General features: G+C 34.2%; 3 protein-coding genes across 4 annotated transcripts; 2 read left to right on the top strand and 1 right to left on the bottom strand.

The window, feature by feature from the left end:
- The first annotated feature begins 11,780 nt into the window (after positions 1–11,780).
- LOC107898421 (uncharacterized) lies at positions 11,781–14,301 on the top strand. 2 transcript variants are annotated; one of them, XM_041117556.1, is made up of 8 exons: positions 11,781–11,950; positions 12,260–12,509; positions 13,148–13,219; positions 13,324–13,391; positions 13,473–13,623; positions 13,695–13,775; positions 13,845–13,934; positions 14,036–14,299. In XM_041117556.1, coding segments are annotated over exons 1-8 (804 nt in total). In that variant the 5' UTR covers positions 11,781–11,948; the 3' UTR covers positions 14,126–14,299. The 2 variants fall into 2 exon arrangements, with proteins under 2 accessions (XP_040973490.1, XP_016679393.1); XM_016823904.2 differs by lacking the exon at positions 11,781–11,950 and having other exon boundaries at positions 11,994–12,509; positions 14,036–14,301.
- A 62-nt stretch (positions 14,302–14,363) lies between these two features.
- Positions 14,364–15,560, bottom strand: LOC107898420 (eukaryotic translation initiation factor 5). The gene has a single exon (XM_016823903.2). It carries the CDS (start codon positions 15,558–15,560, stop codon positions 14,538–14,540), a length of 1,023 nt encoding a protein of 340 aa, XP_016679392.1. The 3' UTR covers positions 14,364–14,537.
- An 11,061-nt stretch (positions 15,561–26,621) lies between these two features.
- LOC107898419 (uncharacterized) lies at positions 26,622–27,331 on the top strand. Its single transcript, XM_016823901.2, has 2 exons — positions 26,622–26,838; positions 26,927–27,331. The coding sequence occupies exons 1-2, from the start codon at positions 26,727–26,729 to the stop codon at positions 27,199–27,201; spliced, it is 387 nt and encodes a 128-aa protein (XP_016679390.1). The 5' UTR covers positions 26,622–26,726; the 3' UTR covers positions 27,202–27,331.
- The last annotated feature ends 348 nt before the right edge of the window (positions 27,332–27,679 follow it).

Genomic DNA, 27,679 nt, shown 5'->3' with positions numbered 1-27,679 from the left:
CTGGTTTCTTACAGGTGGTCAAGTACTCAGAATGGGTAGCCAATATAGTCCCTGTTCCTAAGAAAGATGGGAAGGTGCGAATGTGTGTGGACTACAGAGACTTGAACAAAGCCAGCTCAAAAGATAATTTCCCACTGCCTCATATCGATACCTTGGTAGACAACACGGCCGGATACTCACTGTTCTCTTTCATGGATGGTTTCTCCGGGTACAACCAAATTAAGATGCTTTCTGAAGACAGGGAGAAGACCACATTCATAACAATGTGGGGGACGTTTTGTTATAAAGTGATGCCTTTTGGATTGAAAAATGCGGGAGCAACGTATCAGAGAGCCATGGTAGCATTATTCCATGATATGATGCATAAAGAGATAGAAGTTTATGTTGATGACATGATCGCAAAATCTAGAACAGAAAGGGAACACGTGCAAGTTCTGAGAAAACTGTTTCTGAGGTTAAGGAAGTTCCAGCTAAAACTTAACCCAGCCAAGTGTACTTTCGGGGCTAGATCAGGAAAATTGCTAGGATTCTTAGTCAGCGAAAAGGGAATTGAAATTGACCCAGACAAAGTTAAGGCCATACAAGAATTACCTCCGCCAAGTACTCAAAAAGAAGTTCGGGGTTTCCTAGGAAGACTAAATTACATCGCTCGATTTATTTCACAATTAACTGAGAAATGTGACCCCATATTCCGTCTTCTTAGGAAACACAATCCAGGTGTATGGGATGAGGAGTGCCAGAAAACTTTCGAAAGAGTTAAACATTACTTGTCCAACGCCCCAGTACTGATGCCACCTTGCCCTGACAAACCACTGATACTATACTTGGCAGTATTTGAGAATTCCATGGGGTGCGTGCTCGGCCAACATGATGAGTCAGGATGAAAAGAAAGAGCGATCTATTATCTCAGTAAGAAGTTCACTGAATGCGAAACGAGATATTCGCCAATTGAAAAATTATGTTGCGCATTGGTTTGGACTACTCGGAGATTGAGACAATACATGTTGTACCATACGACTTGGTTAATCTCAAAGTTAGATCCTCTGAAATACATGATGGAGTCAACTGCTCTGAACGGAAAGATGGCCCGATGGCAAATTCTACTATCTGAATTTGACATAACCTATGTGAATCAAAAGGCTGTAAAAGGGAGCGCGATAGCAGATTTTCTAGCAAGTAGAGCCCTGGACGATTATGAGCCTTTGAACTTTGATTTCCCAAATGAGGATCTGATGTATGTGGCAACTACTGAAGCGAGCACACAAGAAGGCAATACTTGGAAATTAAATTTTGACGGAGCCTCAAATGCCATGGGCAACGGGATTGGGGCAGTCTTGGTATCTCCAAACGGTGATCATTATCCTTTCACCAGTAAACTAGATTTTGATTGCACAAATAACATGGCGGAATATGAAGCATGTATCATGGGAATCCGCGCGGCTATGGAACGCAAAATCAAGGTACTTGAGGTATATGGGGATTCGGTATTGGTAATTTATCAGCTCAAAGGCGAATGGGAAACAAGAGACCCTAAGTTGACTAGTTACCGAAGGATAGTCCTAGAATTGATTGAGGAGTTTGACGACATCACTTTTTGTTATCTCCCACGAGACGAGAATCAGATGGCCGACGCTTTAGCTACATTGGCTTCCATGATCAAAGTAAATAGACCAGAGGATGTGAAGCCTATCCAAATGAGTATTTATGATGCTCCAGCCCACTGTTGTAACATTGACGAGGAAGAAGAAAAGGACGACAACCCTTGGTATCAGGACATATTGCGATACGTGAAAAATTGTGAATACCCAAACCAAGCAACTGAGAATGACAAGAGAATGTTGAGGAGGATGGCCAGTGGTTATGTCTTAGATGGAGAGATCCTGTACAAAAGAGGAAAAGATCAGGTGCTGTTAAGATGTGTGGACGCTGTGGAAGCCAAGCAGATCTTGGAAGAAGTCCATGATGGTATTTGTGGAACACACGCTAACGGTTTCACAATGGCCAGACAGATCATGAGATTTGGATATTATTGGTCTACCATGGAAGGAGACTGCATCAAATATGCTAAGAAGTGTCATAAATGCCAGATTTACGGAGACAAAATTCATGTGCCTCCATCATCTCTTCACGTCATGACTTCCCCATGGCCTTTCTCCATGTGGGGCATGGACGTCATTGGGCCGATATCGCCAAAGGCTTCAAACGGACATCGTTTCATTTTTTAGTGATTGACTACTTTACTAAATGGGTAGAGGCTACTTCTTACGCCAACGTCACAAAGACAGCTGTCAGCAAGTTTTTAAAAAAGGAAATCATATGTCGGTATGGAATGCCTGAAAGGATCATATCAGACAACGTATTAAATTTGAATAATAGCACGATAGCAGAGGTTTGTAATCAATTCAAGATCAAGCACCACAACTCATCGCCATATCGTCCGAAGATGAATGGTGCGGTGGAGGCAGCCAATAAAAATATCAAGAAGATTGTGGGGAAAATGACTGAGACCTATAGAGATTGGCACGAGAAGTTGTCATTCGCCCTCTATGCTTATCGAACGTCCGTCAGGACTTCTACCGGGGCAACACCATTCTCTTTGGTTTATGGAATGGAGGCAGTGCTACCAATTGAGGTTGAAATTCCCTCTCTCCGAGTTTTTTCAGAACTAAAGTTAGACGAAGCAGAATGGGTCCAAGCCCGATATGATCAGCTGAACTTGATTGAAGAAAGGAGGTTAAGAGCTATCCGTCATGGTCAAATGTACCAGAAACGAATGATGCGAGCTTACAATAAGAAAGTTCGTCCTAGAAACTTCCATGAAGGGGACTTGGTACTGAAGAAGATCCTTCCCATACAAAAAGACTTCAGAGGAAAGTGGGTGCCAAACTGGGAGGGACCTTATGTAGTAAAAAAGGCCTTTTCAGGAGGGGCATTAATTTTAACTGGGATGGATGGCAAAAGCTTGCCCAATCCTGTGAATTCGGATTCAGTGAAGAGGTACTTTGCCTAAAAAAAAAAAAAGAGGCCAAGGCGAAAACCCGCAAAGGGCACCTTGAGACCAAAGGGGTTTTGGATTGAAAACCCAGGAATGGGCAATTCAAATTTTCGATCAAAGATGAGGCATAGAGTAGTTTTGTCTTCTCCGAATTAACAAGAAGGAGAGATGCTACATCTTGGGGCATCAACAAAGTCTTTTAGGACTTCTAAACACAGAGTTTATGCAGAGAAGCTCATGCTGCGATATCTGGGGCACCTTTTTTTATCTTATTTACATCTTAGCAAAATTTGCTATTTGTTCATTTAGAGCTCTGCTCTCAATAAAGTTCCATCTTATTCATTGTGATAATCTTTTTCATCTTATTCATCTCATATCTCAGCAAAATTTGCTATCTTGATTTGTTTGTTTAGAGATTTGCTCTCAACAAAATTTCATTTTGTCCATTTTGATAATCTTTCTCAAGCATTTTTCATTGAAATAACGATTAATGGACTGACAATACACATGCAGAAGGAGTTCTGCATATTACTCTGAAAGTTTCTAAATAATACGAGGACCTGAAACAGGACTATTGTTTAGAACTAACCAAACCTAAGGGTTGGAAACATTTGAGAAATGATAGTCTAAATAGCGTCTATTTCTTTAGGTTTTCTGTCAAAGGTACTGGCTGAACAAGAAGGCATCAGTGATGGAACCTTGATGAACAATGAGGAATGACAACCTAAGCATTAAAAATGGATCATTCTCATGACATTCTACAAATATCATTCATACACATCTAGTTAGGAGCATTTGATCCACTCTGATCATGTCATCCTAAACACTAGACGTAAATAGGTCTATAAAATTGATTTTATAGGTCAAAGGAACAGATCCTATCTTCCTATATTGGTAGGAAGTGGATCAAAGATGCAGATCTTGTCTTCCTATATTGGTGGCGAAGTAGATCGCAGAAAGCAGATCTTGTCTTCATGTATTGGCGTGAAGTAGATCAAAGGTAGCAGATCCTATCTTCCTATATTGGTAGGAAGTGGATCGAAGATGCAGATCTTGTCTTCCCATATTGGTGGCGAAGTAGATAGCAGAAAGCAGATCTTGTCTGCATGTATTGGCATGAAGTAAATCGAAGGTAGCAGATCCTATCTTCCTATATTGATAGGAAGTGGATCCAAGATGCAGATCTTGTCTTCCCATACTCGTGGCGAAGTAGATCGAAGAAATCAGATCTTATCTTCATGTATTAGCGTGAAGTAGATCGAAGATTGCAGATCTTGCCTTCCTGTATTTGGCAGCGAAGCAGATCGAAGATGGCAGATTTACCTCCCTGACTACAGTGGAGTACATTGAAGCCGATAACTCTTGTCCTGTATTTGACAGTGGAATAGATTGAAGATTGCAGATCTTGCCTTCCTGTATTTGGCAGCGAAGCAGATCAAAGATGGCAGATTTTACCTCCCTGACCACAGTGGAGTACATTGAAGCCGATAACTCTATCTCCCTATATTTGGCAGTGGAATAGATTGAAGATTGCAGATCTTGCCTTCCTGTATTTGGCAGCGAAGCAGATCAAAGATGGCAGATTTTACCTCCCTGACCACAGTGGAGTACATTGAAACCGATAACTCTATCTCCCTGTATTTGGCAGTGGAATAGATTGAAGATTGCAGATCTTGCCTTCCTGTATTTGGCAGCAAAGCAGGTTGAAGACGGCGGATTTTACCTCCCTGATTACAGTGGAGTATATTGAAGCCGGTAATTCTATCTCCCTGGCAGTAGAGGAATAGATTAAAGATTACAGATATTATCTTCCCTAAGCAGTAGTGGAGCAGATCACATTCAGTCTTATATCCCTAAGCGGCAGTGGAGCAGACGAAAGAAACAAAAAAAATTTCATCCCCATGGAGTTGTAGCAGAATAGATTGAAGTCATGTTTCTCTAGAGCGCAATGAAGTGGATTGAAGCAACGAGACACAGCAGAATAGAATGAAGCTATTTGAAGAGAATGACCCAAAGAAGTCAAGACTAGATGGGACTAGGCAAATTTGGTCTTTCTCAGTCTTTGCCCTGTTCTCGTTACACGAAAACGAGCAAAGAGGGGCAACTGTAGAAGCCCAAATTTGCCGGGCCTAGTGCCAAAAATAAAACAAAATAAATACAATGCCACAGTCCATTAAAGCAGGCCAATATGGCCTAAATCAGAAAATAAAATACCCAGGCCCAAAAATTAAGAAACCCCAGCCCACCTATCTTAACATTCAGCAAAAATAAACCCTAGCCTCCTTAACTCTTTTCAGCCGCCAGCCTCCACGCATGCCCACTACCGCCACTGCTTGGCCATCACGCGCACCACCCACACCTGACACACCTGCAACAGAGACAGAAACAACAGCAAAAGGAAGCATGCGAGGAATGGGGCAAAGAATAAACAAAAGAACGGAAACAAAAAAAGGAAATGAATGTTTATAGATCGACTTTAAAAAGCCAAAATCAAGGACAAAAAGGGGGGATTTTTTTGGGATTTTCCTTTCATTTTCGATTGTAATATTACTTGAGAATACGAGAGTAAAAGCAGATTCAAGCAAGAAAAACACCCGAAAACAGAAAAGGCAGTCAGATCTAAGGTTTCTTTTATTTTTATTATTCAAAAAACTCATCTATTATATATCTTTACATAGCATATGTTTATATAAAAAGAGTTAAAAAAAAGGTAAAAAAATTACCTGCTTTCGGATCGGCCGAAAAGAGGGATTTTTGACCCTCCGACCGCCGCACACGGCGGCGCCGGCGAGCCTCCGGTGGCCGTCCGGTGTCCCCCCCTGGCCGGAAATCGCTCCGGGCTCCCCTCTCCTCTCTCCCTTTTCTTTTTTTTCCCCTCAGCTTTACAAATGATTTTTTTTGAATATTTTTTGACTTTTATAGGGGGTCAAAATGCACCGTTTTGGACCCCCAGTTTAAATAAATAAAACGACGCCGTTTTGAACACGGGTCGGGTCGACCCGACCCGCACCAGGGAGGATCCGCGTGTTTTTCTTTGGAAGGGCTAATTGCACTTTTAGCCCTTCCGCTTTTCTGGGAGTTTACAATCAAGGTTTTTTTATTTTTAATTTGGCTCCATGGTTTCGCCCCGAATTCATTCTGGTCCCCCATGCTGCGCAGCGTTTTAATACTTGGGTTTATTGCGCTTTTGACCCTCCAAGTTGCACGCGTGTTACAATTAAGTCCCTTTTCTTTGTTTTCATTTTAAATTGGCCCTACAACTTTGTTTTTAATTCAATTTTAATCCTTTTTCCGTTTATTTTTGTATCTTTATTAAATATCCTTATTATTTTATATTATTAGTATTATTAGTATTACTATTATTATAATTATGTACTAGTGTATATTTTTATTACGTACGTGTATACACATATATTTTTTTCATATTTAATATTTTTCATTTCACTTTATTTTAATATTTTATTAATTTTATGTTCATTTCTTTTATATTCCAATGTTATTATTATTATTATTATTATTATTATTATTAGTTTATGCTTTGTTATATATTTATATATTTATAATATGTATATATACGTACTTATACATACTTAAATATATTTTTCACATTTCATAATTCTTATATACTTACATATATTTATGCATATTTTACATCATATACATACTTATATATTCTTTATACTCTTAAAAATGCTTTTTGTATATTTCACATATTTTATAATTCACATACATATATTTTATATTATCACGATTTGTAAATATATAAATACACATTTACATTTTTTATAATACTTACCGATTTTATATATATGTACATACTTATCTATGTTTTTATATTCTGTAATTTATATATATTTCTTATTTTATGGCTTTAAATTATACATGCATATATATTTTTTTTACATAATTGTATTTATTGTCATCATTGTTACTTGGTGTTTGTTTATTTATCCATGTACACTTGTGCTTTTTCTAAAATGTTAGTTCTATTTATTTATTTGTATGCTTTGTTTATGTAATCGCCTCGTCATTTCATTTTGCCTATTGTATTATTGTTACTCACTTTGCCTTGCTCACCTTGTCGTATTCATTATTGTTTTTGTCAAGCATTAATACCAAGCATCAAAAGGAAAATTTTTCTAAATAAGGCAATATTTCGCGTTTGGAAAATCGAGAAAACGTGCCCTAACGTGCTGGGTTTCGATTTCTCGTTCGACTAAATAGCCAAATATCCTCTTAAAGCTTCAAAGTGTGGTTTCATTAAACTATAAGGTGATCTTGGTTTCGATGATTTAGAGTATCGTGTCCTAACGTGCTGGATGTGATATTCCTTCGGAACAAGAGAATCTTATATTCCAATTCACGTCATCAGAGTTTCTTTCAAGGATCGTATTTTTTTAAAAAAAACTCTTCAAATTTCCAATTTTCGACACTAAGACACTAATTAATCAACTAGGTACCAATTTTGGGCGTATCGAGGGTGCTAATCCTTCCTCGTGCGTAACCGACTCCCGAACTCATTTTTCTGAATTTCGTAGACCAAAATCGTTGTTTTAATAAAATTAAATCATTTATTAAAAACAACCACATTTTAAGGTGACCCGATCACACCTCGTCAAAAAGGGATTGGTGGCGACTCTCGTTTTCATTCTTTTTTTCAAAATCCAAGTCGACCCCGTTTTCATCCAAAAAATGGTGTCAACAATAATAATTGTAATAATATAAATAATAACGTATATGTATGTACAATAATAGTAATACAAAGAAGTAAGAATAATAATAATATAAATGATAATATGTACGTAAAAATCATAACAGTTAGAGATAAAAGATAATGGAAGTAGTAATAATAATGGTATTAAAACAAAATACATATAGATATAAGTACAATAACAATAATGGTAATAAAAAATAAAAATAAAAGTAATAATAGCATGTTAAGTTATAAAAATTGTGATAAGAAAAATATGATAGTAAAATAATAATAGTAATAATGTTAATAAAGATACAAAATGATAATAAGTAAAAATGCCAATGAAAATAAAAAAAAAATAATAGTAGAATAGTAATGTTCATGCGTAAATATAAAGATAGGTATAATACATAAAATATAAACATAAATATAAAGAGATAAACAGAATTAGATAAGACGAATATAAATTAGGATATAATAGCAATAATAGCAATAATAATAAATATTGATAATAAACAATAATAAAAGGAATAAAAATAATAGTAATAATAAGAATATTTAATAATAGTAATGATAACGACAATATAATATATACATGAAAAATACTAATAATAGCACAAATAATAACAAAAATAATAAAATTAACTAATTTAACAGTAAAATAGTTAAATAATAAAAAAAGGATTAAATTGAGCACTGAAACAAATTATTAAGTATAAATTTAGATAAACAAAAAAATTATTGCAAACTGAATTAAAAACGGAAGGACTTATTTGGCAAATAACCCACTATAGCAAAATCGCGCGGATCTCAGTTAAGGCGGGTTGGGTCGCACAGGTATGGAATAAAACTGTGTCGTTTTGGGTGTTTAAGGCCAATCCCAAAACAACATCGTTTTGGTGGCCTATATAAACCCCAAATTTTTTTTAAAGTTCATTTCTTCTCCTCTTTAAAAAAATTTCCTTTCTTCCTTTTTTGTTCTCTGCAAGGGCCATTGCTCCAGCGAGGTTTCAGTCTGGTCGCCACCGTGGACCACCGCGCGGTGGCCGGATTTCTGAAGGTACGTTTTTTGCTTTTTTTTATTTTTTTATGTCCTTATGATATATTGTATGTAAAGGTAAGTAAATTCGAAAATAAAATAAAAAGGAAAAAAATAATAAATAGAAAGAAAATAATAATAATGTAATATCACCTTTTGTTTTAGATTTTGATTCTTGATATTTCAACTTTTATTTTCCTGTTTCTTTGGTGTTGCTTGGATCTCTGCTTTCTTTTGTGCTTAGATCTAAAAATTGTCAAATGCTTTTTTTTTTGTATTTGCTCCAAAAAAAAAAAATCTTCTCTCCTTACAATGGTTTTAGTATGACCTTTTTATAGCCATTTACAAACTTTATTATATATATATACTTAATGTCTTTTCTTCTTTTTGTATGGCAGGCAAACGATGGTGGAGGCAAGTGCTATTTGCACTATCAATGCAACTAAGGCAGTGGGAATAGGTGATTTAGGGTTTCTTTTTCTTTTCTTTTTTTTTTGTTTTGGGTATTGGGCCAATTGGGCTAGAGTTAGGTATTAGGTTTGAGTTTAGTGGGTCATTTGGTTTAATCTGGGCCCGCAAATTGGGCTTGTACAATAATTTATCCAAATTTTAAAATCAAGCCTTGGAATTACCTATCAACATCTTAAATATGAATAAAATTATTCTCTGGCACTATTTTTTTGGTGATAAAAAGAAAACAAGCAAAGTGATTACACTAAACTCATTGGGATCTCTACAAACAACTATCTCCTCTTCCTTGTCAAATGCCATTTTGGCTAGTCGATTGGCTTCACTGTTCTCTATTCTAGGAACATGTTCAAGCATCTATTGGTCGACATTCGTCAAAAGCTGATGGATTCAGCTTGATAAGGACAGCGCTTGATGTCTTCAAAAAAAATTCTTAAATAGTACAAATGGTTTCTATATTATCTGTTTGAATCGACATTCTATCGCAATGTGAGTTCTGTAATACAGTTAAACCATTTAAAATACTCCATAGTTTCGCGTTAAAGACTAAGCATTTTCCCAAACATCTATTATACCTAAGAATCCACTCTCTATGTTGGTCTCTCAAGACGCCCCCGATAGCAGCAACCCTAGACTCAACCATCAAATTTTATTTGAATCCATTAATTATAATCATCAAATTAAATAACTAATTCATCAAACTAAATATGATACAAACCCATAAGTAATAAAGTTTAAACTTAAAATCTCAATTTCCTACTTACCATTAAATTAATGCTTCATAACACGTCATTGTTGAGGTATTTATTATTAAACAAGGTCCATATTATGACATATTGGTCTATTTTTTTCCTTTCGAAAGAAAAGATGGAAAGAGACTAATAAAACAAGGTCCATATTATGACATAAAGTGGCATTTAGAGTCTTGGTTGGTTGAAGAAAATTGGTCTCTGAGAACAATGACAAATGTTGGATAGTTAGGGTTTGGTCATAATCGAAACAGATAATTAAAGAGTACGTATGGTATGGTAAGGTATGGGGCATGACTTTGTCAACCAAAACTATGACATGCTCACAAATTTGCATGTCACCCCATCCCATGAGATTTCTATTCTAATGATTTTGTATGGCTTTTAGCAATTGGATATGATTCCATGTGCCCCATTGAATCTATATATTTGATCCACAGTCTCTCTAAGCTCATGTAACCATTTGCACGGTTTTTCTACCCATTGCCGACACTTAGCTTCCTCTGTATACAAATTATATGTACATATATGCATGTATTATAAACATAGAGGTTCTTTGCTTAGTCATTTCAACTAAGATTAGAGCTTTATACTTAAGTCATTTTCAAAACTTTTTGAGTTATATATATATTCAAATGATAAATACAATTATGTTAATTCAACTTAAAGTATAATTCAATCATAACTTATCTTAAATTAGAATAATTATAGACATGACTAGGGTATAGAATAATTTAAGCTATATATTAATTTAGATAGAGCTCATTCATAATTTATTTTTAAAAATGAATTCACTGAACTTTAATGATATGTTATTATTTAATGGTTAAATTTTACCTTTTAGTCACTGTACTTAACGAAAATTCTGGATTTAATCCTAGTATGTTAATTTAATCATTTTTAGTGATTGTGCTCTTTTTCTTTTAATTTGAAAATTTCAATCCCCACCAAACAATAACTATTGAATCATTTAGTTAAGTTTTGCTATTTTCAAAATATAATGAGGCAGACACATTATCATGTGTAATGCGAGTTTGTTATTTTGACATATTACTTATTGAAAATTCTAAAATTACAAAATTCAAACATATATAAACTAAAAATGACCTGATTGAAGAATATGGACTAAATCTAGAACTGTGCGCACAGTACAAGACTAGTAATTAAATTTAATTACTACAGTTTGAATCAAGACTAAAATTTTAAATTTTAAAAAATATAAAAATTAAAATTGACCAATTTAAAAAGTTAAATTAAATTAGAGAGATTAAATTCAGAAGTTTATAAGCACTAATAACCCTTATTCAATTAACTGCACGCATATTATTTACTATAGGTTAAACTTTTTATATTTTGATTGAATTATATTATCTCTACTGAAACACGTACATTCTTAATTATATAAAAAACTCAAATCAACATTTTTTTTTTGGGAAAGATTCACCGTTTTTCAAATCTTATTCCACTCTTACTTAAATTTATTAACCAAATTATTAATATAATAACAAAAACTTGTATTAAATTAAGTCATATCAACTGACATTTAATCTTGAATTCAAACCCTAAAGAGAGTGTAATAAGCTTAGCCTCATGTTTAAAATAAATAAGCCACAAAAAAACATGGTCCAAGACCAAGACTAAGAGCAAGAACATCAGCCATTGATTCACGGCGTAGATAACTGCAACTGGTCCCAACTTCCAACACCAAAGTAGGCTCCAATCTCAACTGACAAACAATATTGCATATTCAAAGACACGTGGTTGTCATTACAGAATCTCACGTCATTTTATCCCTAGTCCCACGACATAGATTTTTTTTTACCATGCAATCATGTTTGTCGTGTAGAATTTGGTTTGAAAAATTGGAATGAAAATGGTGATGATGATGATGGTAGTGCACTCAAGCTATCGCTTCATTTGAAGAAACAACAAAAACAACAACAACAAAAAACCAAAATTGTTGCATTGTTCCTGAATTAGAAAAATTCCATCCCTTTACTTGTAATGTAAGCCTCTGGTTTTTTTCCATTACATTAACAGCTTTCTGTCCAATGGTAATCATGATATGTTTGTTTTTACTTCAAATAATTCAAATTTCATTTATAAAGTTGATGTCTTTTTGGAACATGGGTCTCTTTTTTTCTATATTGTAGTCAATAAATCTATGATTTTTGGTTTCTGGGCTTTTGTTCTTCTCTCATTTCCTTTCTGGGTTTTCCATTTTCATCTCATTTCTTGTAGCTTCTATTGCATTGTTACACATTTTTTCAATATATAAAAATTGCAATGTTTTTAATTTTGTGTATGAATTGAAGGATGGGAGACCATTTTGTGTTGCTTGTGGACCGGCTATTGACCGAATCCACCCTTGAAGCTGCTATTGAGAGTAAAAAACAATTACAACTAGGCATGCCCTCAGCAAGCAAACATGATATAATTGACTTTTCATCTACGGATGACAATGTTGGTTCCTCTCCAAGTAAATTAGTAGAATGTAGGATTTGTCATGATGATGATGAAGATTTGAACATGGAGATACCCTGTTCTTGTCGTGGCAGCTTGAAGGTCAGTTGCGAATTGAACCGTTCCTCTTGGATTTTAATGTCAGTACTAAAACATACATGCTAAATCAAGACCCTGCCTATGCTGTTAAGTTGAATGTGGTAATTTTTTCATATGAATCAGTAGCTTCATAGAACTGTTTTCTGTGTTTTGCGTGTATGTTATATTGATATATCTATCGATTAGTGTTTTGGCATGCAAAGCACTGAGTGCATACCGGTAGGCGCTCGGAGCATTCTCTGTTCTTCCATTGTCATTGTTGAACATTGCCACTTGTATCAATTGGTTACTGTGTTTTGGCATGCAAAGCACCGAGTTCGTTCCCACCACATGCTCGGAGCATTCTCTGTTCATCCATTGGCATTGTCAAACTTTGCCACTTGTAGTTGCAATGAGATAACATGTGTGCGCTTCTATTGCTAAATGGCAATTTGTTCAGATGAATCAGTAGCTTCATAGAACCGTTTTCGGCATTTTGCGTGTATGCTATGTTCGTATATGTATTGATTAGTGTTTTGGCGTGCAAAGCACTGAGTGCATACTGGTAGGCGCTCAGAGCGTTCTCCGATCATCCATTGGCATTGTCGAACTTTGCCTCTTGTAGTTGCAAATGAGATAACATGTTTTATTCATTATTGCAGTATGCTCACCGTAAATGTGTGCAGAGGTGGTGCAATGAAAAGGGTGACATAGTCTGTGAGATTTGCCACCAGGTTCAACCATTCTTTTATCCTGGTTCAGAATTTGCTTGCACCGTTTTCTTTCGTATCGAAAGAAACTAATTGTTACTTTTGTTGGAACATTTGCGAAATTTTAGCAATTTAAGCCCGGTTATACGGCACCGCCTCCTTTATTTCATTATGGAAGTGTTCCTATGAACTTCAGGTATATATTGTTCTGTTTATATCTATATTCTAGCCATATTCAGGGTCCTTCACTCATTAAGAATTGTGCTTGTCATTTCAGAGGGAATTGGGAAATTTCAAGGAGAGACTTGCCGACTCCGCATTTTATAACAGTAGTCACCGATGATCGTGATTTTCTGGAAACTGAGATCGATGATTACTCAGCTCCTAGATCCCGAAGCCTGATATGTTGTCGCGTCATTGCTATAACTGTATCTCTCTCTCTCACACAAACACACGCACATCGGGCTCGAATTTTAACAACAATGTCATTCATTTGCAGTTTATGGTTCTTCTGGTTCTACGCCACACTCTTCCGGTCGTAATCAGTGGCGCTGGAGACTATTCATTGACATTGTTCACGGTAAGACATTACCGTTCGAGCACACTGCTGGAAACAAGCATTGTTAACATTTTTTGTTACTTGTTGCAGTTACTAATGTTGAGAGCCATTGGGATTATGTTGCCTATATATATCATGGTTAAAGCTTTTACTGCTATCCAACGCCGCCAACACCATCAGGTTTAGATTTCGTTTGGCGTTCTTCAAGAACTACTTCTTTTATCAGTATCATTACTAGCTATGTTGACACTTAATTGCCGATGACTTTCACTGTGTTATAGGATCCTCAGTTTTCCCTTGATGCATCGGATGAAGAAAGTGATTTACCGCAATTGCACCAGCCGCATTCACGTTTGATTCGAGTACATTAGTTTAGTCGTAATGCTGGATCGTATGGAAGAACTGATGATTTGATTGCAGCTATAGAGAAAGCAGAAAACAAGCAGGATGGATATATATATATATAGTTGATGTTACTATGTATATTTACCAAAGTATTAAATAGCAAATATAAATATAGCATAAAGAACTGAAAAGAAAAATGAGCTGATGATCATCTATTACTTCTCTGTATGAATGTTTAAACAAAGGAACTGTTCTATTAGCGCAAATCAACAACGCAGACAACCAGACCAAATCCTCAATACCAGACACAAAAAATCATAAAATAAACACTCAATCAATAAAACTAAGAAAACCCCGAAATCAGACAAGCAGATTAACTATCCACTTTTTATTCTTAGTAGCAGAAAATACCTTAAAAATGCCAAACACACAAGAATGTCATTCTTCTTCAGATTCTGATTCTGCACTTTGAAGCCAATCAATAAAAGGCTTTACATTCTTCCATATCTGAGACCCTTTGTTCTTCCCTATCAAACCTTGTTGATGCCATTGAAGTACATATTCCTCCTCTAATACATCAACATCATAGAGTGTTTTCAAAACTAAAGCGACTTCCTTCAATGCATTTGAGTTAGCTTTTCCACAAAATGACTCTATGGCTTTAAGTAGAAGCAACAGAGATCCCTTGTCTTTAGCAACAACAGCGAGGTAGTTTTTCTTCTTAATCACTTCTTTTGCAAACCCTTTCTCAATGCCTTCAAATAAGGCCTCTAACAGAGCAATCATCTGTCCCTTGTTGCTTGCCTTGGTCGTCACCTTCGGTTTCTTTAAGGTTGATAACATGACCATATCTGCTGTTACAACAGTCAACTGCTCCTTTATTCGCTGCCGAGCTGCCTCCATTGATGTATCAGTTTGCCATTGCACATCATCAGCAGCGGCGGCAGCAGCTTCACCTTTCTTAGGTCTCTCTTTTTCAGCTCTCTTCATCGCCTTCTTGTCTGATCTCTTCTTCGGTTCAGCTCGATTTCTCAATATGAAACTTGTCCACTTATCCATCATATCAACATCAGAAACAAAACCACATGCAACACAGTTCAATTTTATCATCTGATTCTTAGTTATAAATATCTCAGTTTCAGGGTTTCCGCAACCATAACACTGCACATATTTGTTGATAAAGTTTTCAAGAAGTCTTGCAAGTTTAGCAGTGTCATGGGATCCATTAACAAGAGAAATCCCTGTTTTTTCATCAAATTTAGACCGTGCACCAAGCCCACAACGAAAATACTTGGTTGTATAAGAAGCTGGCCTTGCCAATGCCTTTGCAACATCAACCATGTTGACTATGTTTGTTTTAATGCCATTTCCTCGACCTTCAACCTTGGTGATCATTTTTGGCTTCTTATACCTGTAGAAGGCATCATCACTATTTCCAGCACCAATGTTTAGCAATGCCATCTTCAACAACAATTCAAAATAGCAAACTTTTCAAGTTCAAGACATATAAGCAAACCTTAAACATGAACAAAACTTATAACGAAATCATGTAAAGAATAAAGGTTATTTGAAACTTGGGAACAATTCCCACATTGAGACTCGATCTATTTAACCTAAATAAATAAATAAAAATGCCAGCAACTGTTGGAGCTTTGGAAAACTGTATAAATTTTTGCCTTCAATATACATATTAGAAAGCATTGAGAAATCAGTGTGACCAATAGAACTAGGGGGAGAAGCTAGAAATTTTTTTAAGAGGAGTTAAAATTAAATTGTATTTTTTACTATAATAAAAATATAATTTTACCATTTTAATAGTCTGTATTTTTATAATTTTTAAAAGATTAAATTAAAATTTTATCATTCTTAGAGGGGTTAAAAGTATAATTTTGAGTTAAAAGTATAATTTTACTTTTATTAATTTAAAATTTTAAAAAGGTTGAATGAATTTTTTTTCCATTTTAGAGGGACCGAGGCCCCTGCTAGCCATGATACTTCAATTTAACTACTAGTATAGGAGTCTCCATGATACTTCAATTTTTTTTTAAATGTGATTGTATATTTAATTTAATTCTTAATTAACTTATTTTTAGTTTGAATTTTATAAAAAAATTGAAGTATCATGGAGACTCCTATACTAGTAGTTAAATTGCATTTTGTCCTCTTTACTCAAAAAATTGGCAAATTTGTCCCTATTTTGTTTAAAAATTATCTATTTCTATTATACATCACCATGAGATATACGTGGCATGTCATGTGTCATTGTATGGTTATTTTGTTACCTACACTAGTTTTTAACAGTGCAAATGGATTAAATTTTTAACATAAAGGACCAATTTACTCTTTGGTTTAATGTGTATGGATTAATTTTTTCATTTTTTGAATTTAAGGGATAAAATATAATTTAACTCCTAATATAAGACTCTCCATGATATTTAAAAAAAATTTACTTATTTATAACAAAATTCAATGCTACTAAATACTAATATATTCTGCAGTTTTACTTTTATATCTAACTCATCGTAAAATTTCAAATTAATTACCTATTATCCAGTTTAAATTTATTTTGCCTTTTTTTTTCTAACATTAAAGATTACAACTTTTTCTTATAGATTTTCTTTACAAAAACTATTTAAACAATATGGGAAAAAAATCAAAATACAGAATAAATAATGAAATAAACAAAGAAATATAAACCAAAAAAATTATTAAGAAAAAGATGGAAAATTTTGTGATAATTTACCTGATACTGAAGGAACACGAAAATTAATTATAAAGATTTTGAGTTTTAGAAAAGTTGTGTCTTCCCTTTTTGGTTTAGACGTAGAGATTATTTATTTATTTATATAGGGATCGGATATGAGGCCTCCTCCAGATCCATGCAATTTGCAATTATTTACATACCTCACTATATACTAGCTTTACATTTTTAATAATTTTTTTATTTAATTAATCTTTTAATAATATTTTTAGAATAATACTTAAATTATTGATGGATCCACTTACACTACTGTAAAACTTAAATTTCCTAATTTTTTTTATATAATTAATGTTTTAACAATTCAACTCTCATATTTCATGCTACATTTATGTATGTCATGCATGTCAAGTTTAACATAAATTTAAAATTTCTAACTATTCATTTAATGTAAAAAAAAATTCAACCGTTAAATATATATATTAATATATATAGATAATATTTTAGACCGATCTGATAGATATTAAATTGATTCAAAAAATTACATACATGACAAGTACACATATTTTGATATATTCAACGGTTGAATTGTTAAAGTATTAATCCTATAAAATATATGAAAGGGTATAAAACCATTTGAATTTTACATTGATATAAGTGGATCATTTCCCATGTATATATATATACTACTTTGTGTACCCATACGATGCATAAGCTAATAGTGTATATAAAGTATATGCTTTATTATGAAGTTCGAAAATAATATATTAAAATTATTATAATAAATAGAGATATTAACTGTTAAAATAATTTGAAGAAATCTGAATTTAAAATATTATATTAAAAAATTATTGTTGCGGAAAGGATCGATTCGAGAACTCCGATATGACTACAAGTAAATTGACCGGAACGAAAAATAAAGTGAACACAAGGATTTACGTGGTTCGGCTTTAATGCCTACGTCCACGGGCAGAGGCGAAAAGAAATTTCACTATAACAAGATGAAGATTACAAGTGTTTTACACTCAAGACACAACCCGAGAACCTCACAACTCTCAACCCCTATAGAAAACCCGAAAGCTAAAATCCTAGCTTTCAAAGAACAAGCTTTGCTCTCTCTTGGTTTGGGATGATGAATATGGCTAATGAACCTCTCTATTTATAAGAGAGTTCAAGGACATAATTGTCCAAAACTTTGGCAAAGATTTGTGGTTGAAAATGGACACCAACAACCATCCACTAATCCACTACCACCAACAACCCACTACCAACAACAACAATCCACTACCAATTTTAAGCCATTTCTTAACAAATCTCCACCTTGGCTTGAAATTTACCAAGCTGAACATCATAGTGAATTCCTCGAACTGGATCACCTCTTCCAAACGCCTCTCTGGCGCTAATCAATCCCGAATACCTATCAAGTCCAAGCAATGCTTGAACTTATATGCAGGGATCACCTTAGTTAACATATCTGCAGGATTCTTCTCGGTAGCAACCTTGCTGATAACAATGTCACCTTGCGTAACATGTTCCCGAACAAAATGATATCTGACATCAATGTGTTTGGTCCGTTCATGAAACATCTGATTTTTAGTCAGATGTATGGCACTCTGGCTATCGCAAAATACAACAGTGAAATCCTGTTGTAAACCCAAACTGCTTACTAGACCTTTCATCCACAATGCTTCTTTCACTGCTTCTGCTAACGCCATATATTCCGCCTCAGTCGTAGATAAGGCTACGGTAGACTGTAACACAGCTTTCCAACTAATGGCTCCTCCAGAATAAGTGAAAACATAACCCGTCAGAGATCTTCTTTTGTCCAGATCTCCAGCATAATCAGAGTCCACATAGCCCGTGACACTGCTAGTGCAGTCACTCTGATCATATACCAAGCATAAATCTGCAGAACCTCTCAAGTACCTGAGAATCCATTTCACGGCCTGCCAGTGTTCCTTGCCAGGACAACTCATGTATCTGCTGACCACACTAACTGCATGTGAAATGTCTGGACGAGTGCAAACCATTGCATACATCACGCTTCCAACTGCACTCGAGTATGGAATGTGAGACATTTGCTGCTTTTCTTCATCAGATTGTGGTGACAACTCTGCAGAGAGTTTGAAATGTGGTGCCAACGGAGTACTCACAGTTTTCGCTTTATCCATGCCGAAGCGTTGAAGAACCTTTTCAATGTAGTTCTTCTGCGACACACGAAGCTTGCCCGCCTTGCGATCTCTGTGAATATCCATGCCCAAAATTTTCTTGGCAGCACCCAGATCCTTCATCTCGAACTCACCACTCAACTGCGACTTTAACTTGTTGATTTCCGACATGTTTTTGGAAGCAATTAACATGTCATCAACATACAGCAACAAATAAATGTGCGAACCATCTGAGAGCTTCCGATGATAGACACAAGCATCATAGTCACATCTTGTGTAACCATGCTGAATCATGAAGCTATCAAACCGCTTGTACCACTGCCTTGGGGATTGTTTCAATCCATATAAAGACTTCTTTAATAGACAGACATGGTCTTCTTTACCAGGAACTGTAAAACCCTCTGGTTGACGCATGTAGATTGTTTCCTCGAGCTCACCATGCAAGAACGCCGTTTTTACGTCAAGCTGCTCAAGTTCTAGATCAGACTTGGCCACCATGGCAAGTAATACACGAATGGAAGAATGCTTTACGACTGGGGAGAAAACTTCATTGTAGTCAATCCCCTCTTTCTGAGTGAAGCCTTTAGCAACCAATCGTGCCTTGAATCTAGTTGCTTCAACCCCTAGGATGCCTTCCTTTTTCTTGAAGACCCATTTGCAACCAACTATCTTCTGGTTACTTGGCGGCTTAACCAACTCCCAAGTATGGTTCTTGTGAAGAGATTCTATCTCCTCACTCATAGCAATTGCCCACTGTGCCGACTCATCACACGTGACAGCCTCATTATAACTGGAAGGTTCTATACCAATGGACTCCGCCACACTGAGCGCGAAAGACACCAGATTAGCGTAACGCGGATTTGGTTTGATTTGTCTCTTCGTTCTTCCAGTGGCAATGCTATATGGTTTTTCTTGAGGTGACTCATCTTCATCGGAATCTTGCACCTCAACTTGATCATCCTGGACTGAAGTACCTTCCGTAGGAATTGGAGCGTCCACCTGACACTCCACCTGCTTCTCAACACCGTGATCTCCCATTCTATCTGACTCCTCCTTTTCCCGGGAATTTGTGGTGGATCGAAGCATGGATGACTCATCAAAAGTCACATCTCTGCTGATGATGAACTTGGACGAAACCGGATCAGGACACCACAACCTGTATCCTTTCACCCCTTGGCCGTATCCAAGAAATATGCATTTCTTCGCCCTCGGTTTGAGTTTTCCCTCATTTACATGAGCATACGCAGGGCAGCCAAACACTCTTAAACCAGAGTAATCAGCAGGAGAACCAGACCATACTTCCTCAGGAGTCTTCAGCTCAATAGCTGTTGACGGAGATCTGTTAACCAAATAACAAGCAGTATTAACAGCTTCAGCCCAAAATTCTTCACCGAGCCCAGCATTTGATCGCATGCAACGAGCTCGCTCCAAGAGAGTTCTATTCATGCGTTCTGCAACTCCATTTTGTTGTGGTGTTCGACGAACAGTGCGGTGTCTCACTATTCCTTCATTTTTGCAGAACTCATTGAATTCACCTGAGCAAAACTCCAAGCCATTATCCGTCCGGAATCGCTTGATCTTCTTTCCTGTTTGATTTTCGATCAAAGCTTTAAATTGCTTGAAGTTGATGAGAACCTCATACTTGCTCTTCAGAAAATACACCCAAACCTTTCTCGAGTAATCATCGATAAAGGTAAGCAGATATCTGTAACCACCTTTAGAAATTGTCGGAGAAGGCCCCCAAAGGTCAGAATGGAAGTAATCCACTGTGCCTTTTGTCTTGTGAATCCCAGTGCTGAACTTTACCCGAGTCTGCTTACCGAAGACGCAGTGCTCACAGAAATTCAACTTTCCTGTACACTGCCCAGACAATAATCCTCGTTTGCTTAGCACCGATAAGCCTCTCTCGCTCATATGCCCGAGCCGCATATGCCATAACTTCGTGGTGTCAGAATCTAGATCATCTGATGATGACACTCCCGCAACACCTGTAACCGAGGAACCATCGAGGAAGTAAAGGCCCCGCTCCAAATTACCACGTATCACAGTCAAAGCACCCGAGAATACCTTGAGAACTCCACCTTCAGCAGAGTACCGAAAGCCTTTCTTGTCCAACGTACTCAAAGAGATCAAATTTTTCTTCATTTCTGGAATGTGCCGAACATCAGTTAGAGTTCTAACAATACCGTCAAACATCTTTATACGAACTGTGCCAATCCCCATGACTTGACATGCGTGGTCATTTCCCATTAGTACTGAACCAGAATGCTTCTCGTATGTTGAGAATGCATCTTTCGAAGTACTTATATGAAATGTAGCTCCCGTATCAAGAATCCATCTCCCACCAGCGTAAGAGTCGGATACTGCAAGAACGATCTCGGCATCACTTGAAGAATCTGCATCAGCTACATTCGCACGATCATTTTGTTGCTCCTGTGATTCTGATTTCTCCTTCCTTTTCGGACAATCTACCTTCATGTGCCCGTACTTCTTACAGTAGTAGCACTGTATTCTCTTCTTGGACTGCGATCTAGGATGGCTTTTACTTGAACTTCCACCCTTTGCCTTGGATCTTCCTCGAGCAACCAAGCCTTCGCCTTCATTGTTTTCGACCACCTTACCAGTGATTTTCTTCCTCAACTCACTGGAACTTAAGGCATTTTTCACCTCCTCTAGAGTCAGGTCATCACGACCGTACATCATTGTATCAACAAAATTCTCATACGAGGGAGGCAAAGAACACAAAACAATTATTGCTTGGTCCTCATCATCGATTTTGTTATCGATATTATTCAAATCCATGATAATGGAATTGAATTTATCCAGGTGCTGGGAAACAGGTGTACCTTCCTCCATCTTCAGGGCATAGAGTCTTTGCTTGAGGTAGAGCCGGTTCGTCAATGACTTCGTCATGTACTTGCTCTCTAACCGGAGCCACAAACCGGACGCGGTTTTCTCATCCGCTACTTCTCGTAGCACTTCATCTCCTAGACATAGCAGAATAGCACTATGTGCTCTTTCTAGCATGTCATCCTTTTGCTCTTCCGAAAGCGTGCTTGGTAATTTATCTTTACCAGACAATGCTTTTAGCAATCCTTGTTGAACCAGCACTGCCCGCATCTTGATGCGCCATAAACTGAAACTATTTTTCCCGGTAAATTTCTCGACATCATACTTAGTCGATGAAACACTTGTAGCCATAATTTGGAACCTTTGAATGAATGATAATATTTTCTTCCTGATGTGAAAGATCAGACAAAGCTGCAGTCACAGGGCAATTCAGAAAATATTATCACTCCTTCAACTACGCTCTGGTACCAATTTGTTGCGGAAAGGATCGATTCGAGAACTCCGATATGACTACAAGTAAATTGACCGGAACGAAAAATAAAGTGAACACAAGGATTTACGTGGTTCGGCTTTAATGCCTACGTCCACGGGCAGAGGCGAAAAGAAATTTCACTATAACAAGATGAAGATTACAAGTGTTTTACACTCAAGACACAACCCGAGAACCTCACAACTCTCAACCCCTATAGAAAACCCGAAAGCTAAAATCCTAGCTTTCAAAGAACAAGCTTTGCTCTCTCTTGGTTTGGGATGATGAATATGGCTAATGAACCTCTCTATTTATAAGAGAGTTCAAGGACATAATTGTCCAAAACTTTGGCAAAGATTTGTGGTTGAAAATGGACACCAACAACCATCCACTAATCCACTACCACCAACAACCCACTACCAACAACAACAATCCACTACCAATTTTAAGCCATTTCTTAACAATTATAGTAAATAGAATTTTATTATAAAATTTTGTACAGCCAAATAAATTAATTTATAAAAAATAATAATAATTAACCATAACAAAAATAATTTTATTATAAAAAACTAATAACAACAAGATTAATTTTAAAAAATCTTATAATTTGTAATATACATATAATAATTAAGTTATGTTTAAACTAAATTGTCTAATATAATTTAAAAAAGTAAGAAGCAAAAGAGTATCTTATCTAAAGTGAAAATAAATGTTTAAAATGAGAAGTATCGCATATCAAAGAACTATAATGTGAATAAACCTATTTGTTTAGAACCTTATAATATATATGATATATGGTTTGATGCTATAATATATTATTTATTTCTTATATATATTATTAATTAATATATTATATGAAATTAAATATATTATAAAATAATATAAATTTTAACAAAATAAAAATAGAATGACATATATATTATTACTAAATAATAAAAAGTAATTATTTTTAAAAATAATATCAACTTGGATTTAGTATTTATAAATATATAGGGATGGCAAAACACCGGCCTTTCTTCTTCTTTATCTTTTTTCACTTTGATGGAAACCGGCCTAATTTTTAGATGGTCACTCCGACACCCATAATCGAGGCAAAAAAATGTTACAAAAAATGGCTTAACCACCCTAAATTCAGCCCCCTTGCTTTTCATTCTCGATTAGGCTGATTTGGTTATGATATTTATCCATGAGTTTGATGAAAATATATATTGACTGAAGTACCTTATGAGTAGTGATAATAATTCCGACTTTAATGTTGCTAAATTTACTACTTAATTTGTTTGTTTCATTACTCGTTTTTGCTCTATTACGCAAGTATAATTTTAATTTTTTTTTATTTATAAATATTGGATGCATCCATATATCACTATCTTACTCTATTTTAATTTAATTTAATTTTTATATTTATCTTTAATATTTTTAAAATCAAATATATTTAACCCAAAGTTTCTATAAAATATATAGCACGGAAATATTTTGCCTTTTTGATATATAGTTTTATATAAAATCAACATAAACAATCGAAATGAAATTGCAACATAAAATAGTACAGATTTAAATTTATATTATTTTTTTGAAATATAATTTACTTTTATCACTATATGCAACATTTGTTACTTCAATTTTTACCATTTTGATTTTGAACGAAGAAAGGTAGATATGGTTGGCTATTCTATTGAAGAGGCAAGCCCATCTCTAATTGAGATTAATCAATTGGTTGATATTAAGTTTAATTAGATTTATACTTTAATTAATTAGAATGGGCACATGGGAGCGAAGTTAGGGGTAGGTTGTTATTTTTATTAAATGGTATAATTACATTGTTCACTCATTTTAAAAATTTAATAATTCGTTTTAGTCTGTTTTAGCAAGTTAATAATACAATTTAAATTATTTTAATTTTATCTTACACCTCTACGAAATTACAGGCATTGGCCTTGCACGTAATGATAAAATTTTATTAAAAATATGAAAAATACAAAGTTATTTTTCCTGGTGCTCATGTCTTACATATTAAAAAATATGTTAGTGTATTTTGACTAATTTAGACAGTTTATTTCTGCATATTTTTAAGTTCATCCAACCTAAAAATAAAATATCTTTTTAACTGTAATAACTTTTTTGGTTTTTTAATTTTTTAAAAAATAATTATTTTAATCTTTAAATTATTTTTTAGCCCTTAAACTTATATTTTTTTATCAAGTCATCCAAAAATGGACGGAAAAGTTAACGTTCTTAACTTTGCTGATGTGGCATACATGTGGATTGCTACATGAATGACACATCAACATTTAATTTTTAAAAAATATTTTTTAAAATTAAAAATCATTAAAATTATTTTTAAAAAATCAATATTTTTTAAATTAAAAAAATTTAATTAAAATTTTCATATCATACACATGACAATCCATGTGTATGCTATAACAACAAACTTAATAACCGTTGGTTTTTCTATCTATTTTGGCGTAATTTGATAAAAAAATTTAAAAAAGTCAAAACTAAAAGAAGCGGAAAAATAATGAAGGGTTAAAATGAAATATATTTTTTTATAAAAATTGCAATTTTGTTGTTAAAGGGAACAAGGTTGCAAATTGATTTATTGAAGAATGGGAAATTTGGTATTTAATTAAATATGTCTTTCTTTGTTATTATTGTTGTGCCCTTTTTCAAAAAAATTACCATGCAATTTGAAGGTCCCAAATACAAATTTCCCATTATATATATTCCTTTTTTGACCTGGTAATAGAATATAAGATTGGAAGCATTCCTCAAGGGAATCAGCTTTGCCTAGTAGTGTATAGTTAACCTTAGGAAGCCCAAAAGCAAACTAGTTGTAACCTAGTTATCTCAATCCTAGCGTGCACTATCCAATCAAGATGCAATCAAAATATACATTAAAACTCTATTAAGATGTCATGAGATTTATTTATTTATTTGTTTTAACAAAAGTTGAAGTGAGACTTCAAGCCTCTACGGTTCTTATGCTTTTGTTATAAACTAATAAAACTCTCAACCTCAATAAAATTAAATTTAAGATAATTATACCGAAAAATAATTATATCATATACATGAGGCGGAACATTTTTCCTAACCAAAACACATTAATACTTTGGACAACTTCTCTTTTTGCAAGAATCAAAACAATAATTATGTTCATTTTTGAGTAAAATATTAAATTCTATGGTAAGTTGTAAAAATGTTGAATGATAAGGTTGGAAAAGGTGGTTTTATGGTGGGCCTCTTCTAAAGAAAGGCTGCTAAGGATATTTGACCAATTTTATTTTAATCTGAATATGAACTCATAATTCAATTTTCATGCAAGTATCCGACGCCGTATCAACTGGAGCATGACTTCAATTCATCCAAATGTGTCGTTCCAAATATATTTTTACTTTTTACACTTTTTTTTTAAATTACCATCAGTCCAAATGTTGGTCTAACACATCTTTCTGGCCGTCTTCATATTTTAATAACCTACAATAATATATTTTATTATCTTTTAACTTACATATTTTTCATGATTAAATTCGCTTTTAACTTTAAATTTGTATTTAAATCAACATATATTTCCACATCTTGAGTTTATATTTTATTCTGGTTTACCTTTTATTGTGCGAGGATTCTATCCACCGGTGAAGCTAGGAATTTTTTAGGAGAGATTTATATATTTTTATGAAGATTAAAATGTAATTTTATTATTATATTAATTTATATTTTTATGGTTCAAAAGGATTAAATCAAATTTTAGTATTTTTGGAGGGACAACGGTTAATCTTACCGTATATTAACTTAGGATTTTTTTAAATATTAAAAAATAATTTTAATTTTTAAGAATAGTTTTTATAATTGTTTTGAATTTTTTAAAATTTAAAAATTAATTAAATATTGATGTGATAATCTACGCGTATGCCATGTTAGCAAACTTAAAAAATATTTAATTTTTTCATTAATTTTGAGACGATTTGATAAAAAAATATAAAGTTTAAGAGTTCAAAAAGATAAAAAATTAAATGACTTTTTTCTTATAAATAAATTGGAGGGGCAAATAAATAATTAAAATAGTTAATATAAATATATTAATTTTCAAATTGTTCTGAAACAAACTGTTGTTATAAACACATTTTTTATTATATACAAATTAATAAATAAAGGGCTGGATACAGTGACTAAATAAAATTCAATTAAATAATAAAATAATCCAAATTATTGTTATTAATTTAGCCGATCTTAATCTTGTTTTATTCCTTCAATTTGGCCTAAAAAATAATCAATTTTTTTCTATATATATTAAGGTGATAAACTTGGTCAAAACCTAATCAAATTTGCAGCAAAAACCATCAGTTCAGAAAATATATTATTTTCTTTCAAAACCTAACTTCAAAGCAACGAAAACAAAAATCATTGCATATAAAGAAACTACAGAATAACCTCCTCAAAATCCCATGGCTTCTTCTTTATTACCTTCTTCTGTTACCATAGTTTCTCCATCTTTCAAGCATCACAATAATCGTCATCAACCCTTTCAAGTTAGAGCTCAAAGCTGCAGAGATGGAGGTAATAACAATAACTTGCTGTTTTTCTTTTCTTCTTTTTTATCTTAAAATTTGTGCAACAACAACATAGTTTTTGTTTGTTGTTGCAGGTGGAAGATCTAGTAATGGGGTGGATGCGAATTTGAGGGTTTTAAAGGAGAGAATAGAGGTGGTGAAGATGAAAGAGAAGCTTGAGAGATGTTGCAGATATGAATATGGATGGAATTATGCAAAAGGGTTTAATTATAATAAAGTGAAAAGAAATGGGGAGATTTCAGAATTGTTTGAACTTCTGGGTTTGGTTGGGGCAACTATTGGCTCAACTTGCTTTACTGGAACTCTTTTCCTTTGCCTTTTTTCTATATTTGTTCATTTACATTCATGAAATCCATGCACAAAAGTAGGATTCAAATTCTTTTATTGCTATATGTTCATCATGTAAAATAGTTATAAGCATTTTGATTGATCTTGAAAAGTGTAGTTGGTATGTTATGTAAAGTTTGGGGTTCTTTTAATTGAAAAAAGTTTGATTAAGATCAACTTTTTTTTATTCGTTATTCCATTCATCAGTTGCGTTGGTATATTCAAAAACTATGAAAGACGAGCTAATGATTCACATTAAATAATAATAATAATAAAACCTTCCGGCCTCTTCAACACGTACACTGTAAAAAGTTATCTATAGTTTAATAAATAACTCCGCCTACTCTCTCTCTACGTATTGAACAATTTTTATACATCATTGGGATGTGATTTGATGGATGGTTCAATTTATTTATGAGTTAAAGAGTTATTCGTAAGTGGTGAAGATATGAAGATTAATAAAGGTTTTGATTTTTGTAAAATGAAAAATATTTTATCTA

This window comes from Gossypium hirsutum, chromosome A07 (genome assembly GCF_007990345.1).
Source record: "Gossypium hirsutum isolate 1008001.06 chromosome A07, Gossypium_hirsutum_v2.1, whole genome shotgun sequence".
NCBI classification, from domain to species: domain Eukaryota; kingdom Viridiplantae; phylum Streptophyta; class Magnoliopsida; order Malvales; family Malvaceae; genus Gossypium; species Gossypium hirsutum.
Note: the sequence above shows the minus strand (reverse complement) of the source record. Positions and strands in the feature narration are given on the sequence as shown.